This window comes from Macaca thibetana, chromosome 6, assembly GCF_024542745.1.
Source record: "Macaca thibetana thibetana isolate TM-01 chromosome 6, ASM2454274v1, whole genome shotgun sequence".
Classification (NCBI taxonomy): domain Eukaryota; kingdom Metazoa; phylum Chordata; class Mammalia; order Primates; family Cercopithecidae; genus Macaca; species Macaca thibetana.
The window spans coordinates 114,743,927-114,756,501 of record NC_065583.1 but is presented as its reverse complement, the minus strand read 5'-3'; the positions used below and the strand labels follow the sequence as shown (position 1 = coordinate 114,756,501).

General features: G+C 37.8%; 1 protein-coding gene across 1 annotated transcript in view; it reads left to right on the top strand.

Moving 5' to 3' along the window:
* Window positions 1–12,333, top strand: part of CWC27 (CWC27 spliceosome associated cyclophilin) — a 264,308-nt gene extending 251,975 nt beyond the window's left edge. The window contains exon 14 of the mRNA XM_050793764.1: window positions 11,903–12,333. Within this exon, the coding sequence (XP_050649721.1) occupies window positions 11,903–12,065 (163 nt within the window). The 3' untranslated portion in view covers window positions 12,066–12,333. The remainder of the gene's footprint in view (window positions 1–11,902) is intronic.
* Window positions 12,334–12,575: the final 242 nt, after the last annotated feature.

Sequence of the window (12,575 nt, the reverse complement as noted above, 5' to 3'; positions counted from 1 at the left end):
TCAGCTGGTTCCTAATGACAAACTACTCAAAGAAACTCAGGTAGCTCTGAGTCTATTATTTGAACTGAATAATCTCAAGCGCATTATTTATTTCTGATATATGTGATTTGAGGAAAAGGCAATGAGCTAGACTCAATTATTCATTCAAAAAACATCTGGGGGCTTTTAACGCATGATGCCAATGCCGGACACTGGTGAAACAAAACCAAATATGACCCAGGCCCTACTCTCACGAAGTAAACAATCTGTAAGAACATACAGACAGACACCACGATGTGGTAAATGCACAGTTTGGAATTGCCTACAAACTGTGAGACAACAAAAATAGCACTCACTGATGCAGCACTCTACAACAAGCTTTCTCATGTTGTCTGGTAGCATCTTTACAATAACTGAATATGTGGGGGCGGGGCAGGAAAAAGATTATTATCCCTCAGACTGAGGGTCAAGAAACTCGTAGCTGATAACTTCTTGACCAGATACTTTCTTCAATGTCTTCAGAGGTAACAAACTTTCATCCTGTAAAGATGGATTTAACTTTGGGAATACATCAAAAGTCAATTCAGTGATAGGTCTAGTAAGGAAGATAAGAAATCAGATAAGAGTAGTGCTTATTTTGGAGTATACAATTTAAAAAATGCAACCATAAAAAGACATGAATCCAGGTTGGACATTAAAGAAATTCCAAAAGAGAAACTCCAGAAATGTCTTGAGCAATGTGGGAGCATCTTTGGGAAAAGGCACCACTCTTTTAGGTGAATGCTTGCTTACACACACACAAAAAAAGCATTAATTTCTTCTATAAATTTTGATCTCCTTATTGCCTTTAATCAGTGCTATCTGAAATCTCAGTTCCAGTTTCTTCTAGTTCTTCCTAAAATAGGGATGCTAAGCAGGGACACCTCATTCAGCTGGAAGTTCAAAAGGAGCAGAGCCAAGGGCCCGTAGGCTGCCTCTGCAAGGGTGGGTATCTGGCAATCTCCTCTCAGCCATCGAATTACTAAGGACTACCTTGTGGTCAATAATATTCAGGTCCTTTATATTTTTCAGAAATGCAAATGTAGCCACAAAAACTCTTCTGTTTTAAATCCTTTGGTGGCTCTCCATTGTCTACACAAGAAAACCCAAATTCCTAACGTGGCTTCTATAATCTGGCTTTTGCTTCCCTCTCCGACCTGTTACATCTCCTTCCCCCATCACATCTATGCTCCAGACGTCCCAATTCTTTCAAGTTTCCTGAACAAACGCCTGCACTCCCCTTCTTCCTTGCTGCCTCTATATACACTATACACTTCTCTGTCTCAGTTAGCTGAAGTGTTATCTCCATCTTAGAAATGGTTCCTGATTCCTTTCCTGGTCTGACCCGTTCTTTCTCCCCCAGGGTTAAGACCCTCTTCTGGTCTTGCAGAGAATCTTGAATATCTCTCTGGTTTAGTCTTCCTCATACTACAGTGTAACTGCTGTCTCCCTTACTAGGCTGCAGGTGCTCTTGAGGGTGGCAGCTCTGCTTTTTTGTTGAGATGGGGTCTTGCTATGTTGCCCAGGCTGGAGTGCAGTGGCTATTCAAGTAATCATAGTGCATTATAGCTCTGAACTGCTGGGCTCAAGTGATCCTCTTGCCTCTGCCACCCAAGCAGTTGGAACTACAGACATGTGCCACCATACTCGGCTCTATGGTGGCTCTGTTATTGGCCTTTGTACCAGCACTAGCCAGCAATGCTTGCCAAAAAGAATGCCCTCAATAAATGTATGCTGAATAAATAAATGTTTCTGAGTAGCCAGCCACCTCCAAAACCTTTGACTAGAACTCTGGTTTTGTTCACCTTGCTCCTTGATAGTATTAATACATAATTCCAAATCACTGAGCAATTATGTTTATAAACTCTTACATGATAATGCCAGAGAAAAGGCTAATAAGTTACTCAAAAAGCTGAAACAAGGTATTTCTACTACTACTAACTTTATGGTATGAAAATTCAATGCTTATCTTTCTCAAACGGACCAGTTAAACTGCTTGAAGACTGACATCTATCTAGTGTATGATTAGCCTTTGAGGTGGGAGAAAGTACATATATTGTCCTCATACAGCCTTCCCCATGTGGGTTGAAAGACCTTACCATTCTTTACGAAACTTTGCCATACACAAAATTTATCTCTGTACTGTGTTAGTGTACTGTGTTGACAGCTTCTCATTTCTCTGTTAAGTTAGAATTCCAAGAAACCTAACAAAATAGCTCCTATATTACTTAAGATTGTCATTCTATGGGACTATGGATTACAAACTTTAATGAATTGGATTTAAATTTTTAGGGGTAGGGTTGAAAGGAGACTTGTATTTAAAAAACAAAACCAGCCTTTTTATTTTAAGAAAAAGAATCTCAGCAAGACCAATTTTCAAGTTTTACCCATGTTTGATCCTTTGAAAGGACCATACCCTGCTCTGTGTCATAGATGAGCTGCAGCATACTTCTGTCCACGTCACTTCTCTGGGACGCCTTTCCACCTCCTTCCCACTGGTGTATGTCCCCGGTCTTTTCAAAGCCCAGTTTAATTCCCATTTCCTCCTAGAATTCTTTTCTGACTGCCCTGGGCCTCAGGATCTGTTCCTGCCTTTGAATTTCTTTAACACCTTCTATGAAACCTCTGTGGTGTGCACTCAGAAGCCCTGAGTTTGATTTGAGTTACATTCAGTCACTGTGGCTGGCGAAAGTCACATTGCTTCTCAGGCCTCAGTTTCCTCACCTGTGAAGAGGGGTGGTAATGTGCACCCTATTTACCTCACGTGGCCTGAGGATCAAACATCATGGATTCGAAAGGGCTTTGCAAATGGCAAAGTGCAGTCCAAACATTTATTATCATTTTAACTTATTTTGTACTTTGTGTCTTAGTTAGCTTGGGCTGCCATAACAAAATACCATGGCCTGAGTGCCTTAAACAACAGCAATTTATTTTCTCGCAGACAGAAGTCCCAGATCAAGGTGCCATCAGTCAGTGTCTGGTGAGGGCTCTCTCCTCGGATTGCAAATGGCTGCCTTCTCACTGTGTCCTTACATGAGCTTTCCTCAGTATGTGCCAGAGAGAGAGAGTTTTAGTTTCTTCCTTCCTTATGAGGACACTAATCACAACACGGGGAAGAGGGGAAAGCGGGGGCACCCTCATGACCTCATTTAAACCTAAGCATTTCCTTCCAAAGACCCCACCTCCAAATACCATCATATTGGCAGTTAGAGCTTCAACATATGAATTTTAGGGAGACAAAATTCAGTCTATAATAGTGTATCTATGTGTTGCATATAAACTGTGCTTACATGAATATTTACATTTTTATAATACTCTATAATACTGCTACTGTGGTTTGAATATGGTTTCCTTGGCTCTGCCAAGTCTCATGTTGAAGTTTGATACCCAGTGTTGGAAGTAGGGCCTGGTGGGAAGTGTTTGGGTCATGCGGGTGGATCCCTCATGAATGGTTTGGTGCTGATCTTGTGGTAATCAGTGAGCTCTCACTCTAGTAGTTGCTATGGAGTCTCCTTGAGTGCTGGTTGTTAAAAAGAACCTGGCACCTTCCCTTTCACTCTCACTCTCCTCTCATGATGTGTTCTGCACATGCCACCTCCCCTTTGCCTTCTACCATGAGTGGAAGCAGCCTGAGGCCCTTGCCAGAAGCAGATCCTGGTGCCATCCTTTTTGTATAGCCTGAAGAGCTGTGAGCCAAATAAGCCTCTCTCTCTTTTTTTTTTTTAATAAATTACCCAGCATCAGGCATTCCTTTTATGGAAATATAAATGGGCAAAGACAACTACATAACCCTTTCAAAATGTTTTGTGTACATCATCATACACATATAACTTATTTGATCCCAACTCACTTTGGGTTTATATGTATATTTCTAAATATGTCCTATCTACACTAGACTTAAGCCATTCAGAGAGCAGACACTATTTATAGAATCAAAGAATTATAGAAATGTTATTTTATTTTTATAACTTTCATAGCTTAAGCAATATACATTCACTGTTTTTGTTTTTCTTTTTGCAAAGTAGGACAATCCTGAGAGGCAAGAAAAAAAGTAAATAAAAATTACCATAACTCATTAAGAACTACTGCAATACATAGGCACATCATTTCCTACATCAAGACCATGTAAATATCCACCTATATTTTCTTCTAGCACTTCCTTCTTTTTTCGTTTGTTAATCTTTCATCAATTCAGAAGTTTGTTTTAGTATATTGGGTCGGATAAAGTTCTAATTTAATTATTTGCCCCATATGGCTAACTCACTGTCCCAACTTCATTTCTTAAATAATCCACCCTGTACAGTACACTGCTGCTTTAATTATTGTAACTCTGTAGTATACTTAGGCATCTGACTGGGAAAGATCATGACCCTGTTACTCATTTTTAAACCTATGTCTCAAAATTTGTATATTTTTTAGTAGACTATTTTTAGAACAGTTCAGATTTACACAAAATTGAGCAAATAGTACAGAGAGTTCTTGTACCCTCAGACTACTTTGGTGTATTACTAACATCTTACATTAGTATGGTATACTTGTTATACTCAATGAAGCAATACTGATAGGTTGTTATTAAGTAAAGTCTGAAGTTTATTTAGATTTCTTTAGTGTTATGGTTCAAATTGTGCTCCTGCAAAATTCATACATTGAATACATTCATACATATACATACAAATATACTATGTGACCATATTTGAAGACAGAGCCTTTAAGCAGATAATTAAGATTAAATAAGGTCATAAGGGTGGGACAGCAATCCAATAGGACTTGTATCTTTATAAGAAAATGATGAGACATGATGAGCACATGTGCACAGAAGAAAGACCATGTGAGGATACAGCAAGAAGATGGCTGTCTGCAAGCCTGGAAAAGACACCTCACCAGAAACCAACCCTACTAGCATCTTGATCTTGGACTTCCAACATACAGTACTGTGAGAAAATAAATGTTGTTTAAGCTACCCAGTCTGTGATATCTTGTTTATAGCAACCCAAGTAGACCAATACCCTTAGCTTTTAGTTGATATCCTTTTTCTGTTCCTGAATCCCATTCAGGATACCATATTACATTTAGTTGTCATGTCTCCTTAGCCTACTCTTGGCTGTGGCAAGCTTTCAGAATTTCATTGTTTTTGATCACCTTGACAGTTTTGAGGTATACTGGTCAGATGTCATATGGCTGCAATTCGACATTTTTCTCATGATAAGACTGGGCTTATGGGTTACTGGGAGAAAGGCCTTAGATGTAAAATGGCATTAGCATCACATCATTTGAAGGGTACATACTAGCAACATGATTTCTGACTGTTAATGTTGACCTTGATCACTACACTAAGGTAGTGCTTGACAGGTTTCTACACGGCAAAATTATCCTTTCTTTTCTTTTCTTTATTTCTTTCTTTTTTAATAAATGTGTATTTTAGGCTTGGGGTATATGTGAAGGTTTATTACATACATAAACTTGTGTCATGGGAGTTTATTGTACATGTTATTTCATCATCCAAGTATTAAGCCCAATACCTAACAGTTATCTTTTCTGCTTGAAGTTACTCTTTATTTCTTGCTTTCCATGATGTACACTTTGAAAGGATGTCACCATGCATAACCCCCATACCTAAGGAGTGAGAAATTATGTTTCCCTACTCTTTATTAGAACATTTTATGGCTATATTTGTTTGCATGTTTCTCTCCCTCCTTTTACTGGTATTTTTATTTGAATTATATTAGGTTTATAAAATAATTTTTAGGTAATTTGGTTTTTGTCAAAAATTAAGTATCCTAGAAACATAGTATATCAATGTACTCCTTTAATAGGTTACAGTTTTCTTAATTTTACATAAAGATTTTAATAAATCTTTATAAAGATTATTGCCAGATAATTTATATTTGGTGAGTTAGAGTCTTAAAAATTATGTTTTCTAAGTGGTTATTTCAGAGCAACGATGACTTTTTCTGTACTTATTTTGTATCTAGCCACAATACTGACCTCTCAGAACTTTTGGTAGATAGCCTTGAATTCTTTAAATGTGCAAATAACTTAGCTTCCTCTATTCCATTTTACAAATGAGCAACTACAGAGAAGCTACTGAAGGTCTCAGAATTAGTTGCCAAGCTGAAGCCAGATTTCTAGTTCACTGGAAAATTTGGAAGCCTAAATATGACTAATACCTTTAAAGGTACTTTTGCAGCTATTGTAAAACAAAGAACAAAATAGTGTCTGGATAATTGTTGACTATGCTAACAAACATTTGGCACTTATTATGATGTTAAGAAATCACAAGTAACACAAAAATCACAAAGCTTTAGATTCATTTCAAATGAGTTAATTAAAACAAGCTATATACAGAATGATGACATTATTAACCCAAAATATCAAAATCAGTTTTTCTCCTATGATTTTCAGTTTGCTTTGGCTACTGCTTAAAATATAAATGGCTGTTTTGTTTTAAATTTTTGATATTTTCGTAGGATTTCTAGAGTATATATTAAAATATTACTTGGATGCTTTTATTTCTGTATTTTATAACTATCAAATGTAATTTTTAGGAAAAGCCTTATGAATATTTAATTTTAGGGCTTTTCTCTATTACTGATTACAAGTAACTTAAGGTTCTCTTTTCATAATTGTTCAAAGATTCTTTAGGAATTAAGAAACTACAGGGTTTAGAGAGGTTTACTCCACCCACTGTTAGTGCCATGTGTGTTGTCCAGGGAAGAGGGGATCAGACTGCCTCATCTACTACTGTTGGCACCTATACATGTTGTCTGGGGGACTGAGGACAGGCCTGCCCCTTGTCACCACCACTGGTATCTGCACACATTATCTGGGGTCTGGGGACTGACCTGCCCTGTCCATTGCTATGGGTACTCATATGTACCATCCAGGGGCCTGAGGTTAGGCATGCTCTGTCTGCCATTGCCATTGCCAATGCCCACAGGTGTCATGTGGGGCCTGAGAACAAGTCTGCCCTGCTACTGCCACATGTGCATGTCCATGAGCATGCCATCCTGGGGCCCGGGGATCAACCTTCCCCACTGCCACCGTCAGTGCCTGCAAGTACCATCTAGGGGTGTGGGGATTAATCTGCCCCACCCATAGCCACTGCCATGGGTGCCCAAATGTGCCATCTGGGAGCCTGGGTACCATTTTGCCACCTGCTGCTGCTGGTGCGGGGCATGCCAGCTAGGAACTTGAGGATACTGCCAGTACTGGTACCCATGGATCAGCCCACCTGGTGTCCCTATACCCAAAGAAGCCTCACCACAGCCTACACTAACAAGTACAGCCTAATCACCGAGGAACTCACAGACAACACTGAAACTGATTACAGGCTAAGAAGTCTACACTACTACACTCACCCAGAACCAAAGCTGAAGCACCCTACCCAGTTGTTGGAGGGCTTTTAAGGGTAGACTGAGGTATTTATTTCAGTCTAATATGATAACCAGCAGTTTCTGATCAAAAAAACGCTGTAAAAGAAATGTGTAAGAAAGATTATTTTTTAAGCTTTGGATCTGGGAAGGAAATAGTACAGATGTAGAACAATTAGGACTCCTGCAACAATCAAGTGATAAGTTCCTAAGTTAGTGTAGCTTGGATGTGGGAAGAAGAGGTTTGTAGACTTCCCAATGAAAAAGATAGCTATTTACATTATATAAGTGTAAATAATTTAAACTCATTTAAATCAGAAATGAATTGCTAATATTGGAATTCTATATTGGGCTACTTATTAAGTGTCTGAGAATCAGTTCCTCTCTTGATATTTCCCATTGATACAAATAGCTATTGTATCTTAGTCTATTTCACAATTGTGGGAGAACTTTAAAAACTGGATAAGAAGTTAGTGAGGCCAGTCAAGGTCTAGGTCCTTTTTGAAAAATCCGTTGTTTACTTCTGTTTATAATTTTACATAGCTCCATACCAAAAAACACCAAAAACAATAACAAAAAAACCACTTTCTTGTCAGACACAACCTCTGTGAAAATAGTAAACCTCCATATTTTAACACACTATATATATATAATATATACTATATACTATAATATATAATAGATTATATATTATATATGTGGTATATACTATATACCATATGTAATATATAGGTATATATTATATATAACTGTATATTTTATGTATACACTATATATATAAGATTGTAACACACTGTAAAGTCAATGTTATTTGAGAATCTGAGCCTATGTGACCTTTTTTATTAATCAAATCTAAATTGTTGTCTTTGCCTTCAAGTGAACAAGCTCTACAATTTTCATATGTAAATGATCAGTGTGTAATTAATTCCAAAAAAATTCACTACTCTTTTTGGGCCAATTCCATAGCCAGCCACAGAGTGGATAGTATTGAGTTATTGGGACATACGTGATTGTAAACTCTCAGACCCCTTGACTCATATTGAGTCTGTATTCTGAGTCTTATTGTGTATCCTCACAGCAGACTGTAAAGTGCAGGCATGCTTTCAGTTCGCACAGTCTGTGATTTATAGAGGCACGTAGGTCAGGAATTTATTATGCTGAAAATCATAATAACTGTTTTGTTTTGCTTTTCACAATGAAGTGACCAAAGCATGTTGAAAGATAAATGGATGAAGTATTTTGATTATGCTTTTATTTCTATTAAAGATTAAATATTATTGCCAAGTAACCAGCCATGCTAAGTATTATGATATTAAAGCTGAAGTAGTTTGTAAGCTGATAGCCCTTTCTTTCCTCTGGGTTGAGGTTTGTTATTAATCAAAATGTTGGACTTGCTTAGTGCAGTGGTGTATGAAACAAACAGTTGAAAAAGACAGCTCCTTTAACTTACAGCTCTCTGTTTTTTTTCAAATTTGTAAGGAAATCTGTTTCTTCTTGTGGACTTTGTGCTGTTATTCATGTGTCTAGAGATCATTTTTTATAGCAGAGCCGACTAAATCCAATAGTTGCAAAATTCTCTCATGGCATAGAAAGGAAAAAGGTGCCGTTTTATATTCTTAATTGACAAATTCTGATCAAGTCATTTTTGAAACATGGAGAATCCCTACTAGAAATGGATATTACAAAAAACCATCTGTATTTCTGGGCAGAGAACAGGATAATTTTTTAAATAGAAGAATATGTATATGAAGAGGTATTAATAAGACAGTAAGTTTGTTTTCTCATATCAATCCAGGAGTATTGATGAAATTGTTTTAAAGGGCATATGATTCCAGCTACACTGGTGTTGGCTTAGACATCAACACAGCCAGGCCGTAAGCACTTGGAAAGCTGCTGCTAAGCATGTACTGAAGTGCAGCAGAGGGGTCTAGACGCCCCCTGATGTGTGGTAAAGGACCTTTAACAGGAGTCCCACCATTCTTCTGCACCTACTTCTCATCAGTGGTAATATTACAATTTTAAATGGTGCATATTATGGGGGATGCAGCAAAGATTGTAAGAAGTGTTGAAGAAAAAGGCTACCTCTCAATAACTGGACGAAAAAAGGCTTAATTTATTACTTAAGTAAAGAGGCGCTGTGCTTTTTAGGCACAGTGTCTCCAAGCAAAGCAGGCTGCAAATCTTACATAGTGTTTTGGGGTCAGGAATTGTTTAGGGGCAGCTGTCAGCCTCAAAAGCCCCATTATTCGAAAGAGACTCTTGTTGACTGGCTGGCTTTCAGAAGCACAATCACTGGAGCGAGTCTGCAACTGATGGGCCAAATTTCAAAAGCATGTAGCTATCACTGGTTAATTGGCTTTCAGTGGTGTATTTACTGAAGTGAGTTGTCACTGATTATTTAGACCTTGGCGAGATAGCATTAATTGCATAAATCTGGTTTAATTATTTTTCCAACTGGTTCTAGTGGCTTACTTAATACCATGGCTGTCGAACAGTCAGCGTTTTTCTGGGAGTTAGAGATTGTCTTACTTTCAGAAGCTAATACCTAAAAGCTGTAGGAAATTGAAAACACTAGAAAATTAGATTTTGCAACGACTGTACAATACATTTTCTAAATAAGGGTGTCTGCTAAAGGAATGGAAGTATAAAAAGTCAGCAACTCCACATGTTCAGGTATTGAGATCAGTTATGAAATTTGATACAAATAATGTATCATTAATAATATAGTTCCAAGCATGGTGGCACATGCTTGTCATCCCAGCTCCTTGGGAGGCTGAGGCAAGGTGTTCACTTGAGCCCAGGAGTTCGAGACCATCGAACATAGCAAGATCTCATCTCAAAAATAATAATAATAATAATGAAGTATAAAAATGTGAATGTGACTTATTCAGTAAATTAAAGTGGATTCTAGATCATCCATATATATCATTTCTACTTATTGCGTTCCAGTAAGTTTTCTCAGGTGAGACAAAAGAAGGCAGAAATGGTACATAAGCCTCAACTCACCAGCCCTGGTGAGCAGCAGCTACTAAACCCTTAGTAATGATGATATCACTAGAATTGTGACATTTTGTTTCCCTCCTAAAATCTTTTTAGGATTCTTCAAAAATCTAGGTATACCCATGGGAATTTGCCACACAAGTAAATTTCAGTCATTATTTGTGCTGCTGTAGAGAGAAAAGAGTGAGGGATCTTCACTACTGCCTACCTACTACCCAGATCTCTGCTTATATGGGGGAAAAGATATTAGGGTTTCATCTGAAAGTTACAACAGGCATGTAAGAAGTATTAATCCTACAGTTTAACCGTTTCTGCTGTGATGAAGAAAAGTGTGTATAGGGTATAACGGTAGGAAAAGACTTAAGACTTTGGTTTTATTTTTATAAAAATTGAACTTCTCGCCAGGCGCAGTGGCTCACACCTGTAATCCCAGCACTTTGGGAGGCCGAGGCAGGCAGATCACAAGGTCAGAAGTTCGAGACCAGCCTGGTCAGCATGGTGAAACCCCGTCTCTACTAAAAATGCAAAAAATGAGCCAGGCATAGTGGCACATCTCTGTAGTCCCAGCTACTTGGGAGGCTGAGGCAGGAGAATCACTTGAACCCAGGAGGTGGAGGTTGCAGTGAGCCGAGATCATGCCACTGCACTCCAGCCTGGGCAACAAAGTGAGACACCATCTCAAAAAAAAAAAAATTGAACTTTTCTCTTTCCAAATTCATTCAACTGTTCTGAAGTCTGCTCTTTTGACTTCTCTGTTTATTGCTGGCACCTCATATGGGGCACAGCTAATTACTAACATATTTAACTGATCCTAAAGATAGCTAGCTTATGACCTCTCAGGATTCCAGCATATGCTGATACCTTAAGACCAGTAAGCTTTTAATGAAGAGAGCAGGATTGGTTAGATTTGTTGTAATCAACAATAGAAGAAATTAGTCCATAGAGTTATGTCAAAAGTTTAGTTTCCTTTTGTATAAAGAAAATATTTTTTAAACCAGCAATTCCCCAGGAAAAGAGAGTCATAACACCATTTGAACATCATTTTTAAATTATCTTAATGTATTCCCTACTCTTGACCCATGTAACTGTTGAAATTTTTAAAAATCAGACAGGGCTGGCTTATTGTCTTGAGTTTTGCTCTGCAACCTGACTCACTCTGGCTAAAGGAATGTGTTCTTTAAAGGAAGCAGACAGTGTCCTCTGAGTTTACTTTGAGGAACACTTCTGTATAGAACTCTTTTAACCTCCCATCAGGAAAGAAACCTCAAGTAAAGACTGAGGCAAAGAGATTCTCTACTAGAAATATAAACCAGCAGAACAAACTCCAGACATGTTTTTCAAATTTCAGAGTTTTCTGAGAAGTTGGTTTCCATGTGGTGTAAGCACCAGTAAACAACAAACCCATCTTGGTGTTCCGTACGCTTATGGTTCATTATGTCAATGATAGTAGAGTATAGAATTTCTACTTTAAGTTCCCATGCAAGAATCACTGAACTATCTCTCTCCCTCTTTAGGATGTCACATGTACTTCAGTTTGAGGATAAAAGCAGAAAAGTGAAAGATGCAAGCATGCAAGACTCAGATACATTTGAAATCTATGATCCTCGGAATCCAGTGAATAAAAGAAGGAGGGAAGAAAGCAAAAAGCTGATGAGAGAGAAAAAAGAAAGAAGATAAAATGAGAATAATGATAACCAGAACTTGCTGGAAATGTGCCTGCAATGGCCTTGTAACAGCCATTGTTCCCAACAGCATCACTTAGGGGTGTGAAAAGAAGTATTTTTGAACCTGTTGTCTGGTTTTGAAAAACAATTATCTTGTTTTGCAAATTGTGGAATGATGTAAGCAAATGCTTTTGGTTACTGGTACATGCGTTTTTTCCTAGCTGACCTTTTATATTGCTAAATCTGAAATAAAATAACTTTCCTTCCACATTACATGTTAACCATTGCAGACTGTGCAAGCCTGTTTGTGTCCTTTTACCCTAAAATATATGAAGGCTTCCTTTTCAAGATTTTTTAATAAGAAGTTCTTACAGAAAGAGTATTTGTGGGAAACCTCCCTTTCACTAACTCCGGAATATAATAAAAGATTTTAAATAAAATATAGAATATAAATATGGATGGGGTTTTTTGTATATAAATATTCAAAATATCCAAGCCAGCACAACTCAATAGCCTCATGCCT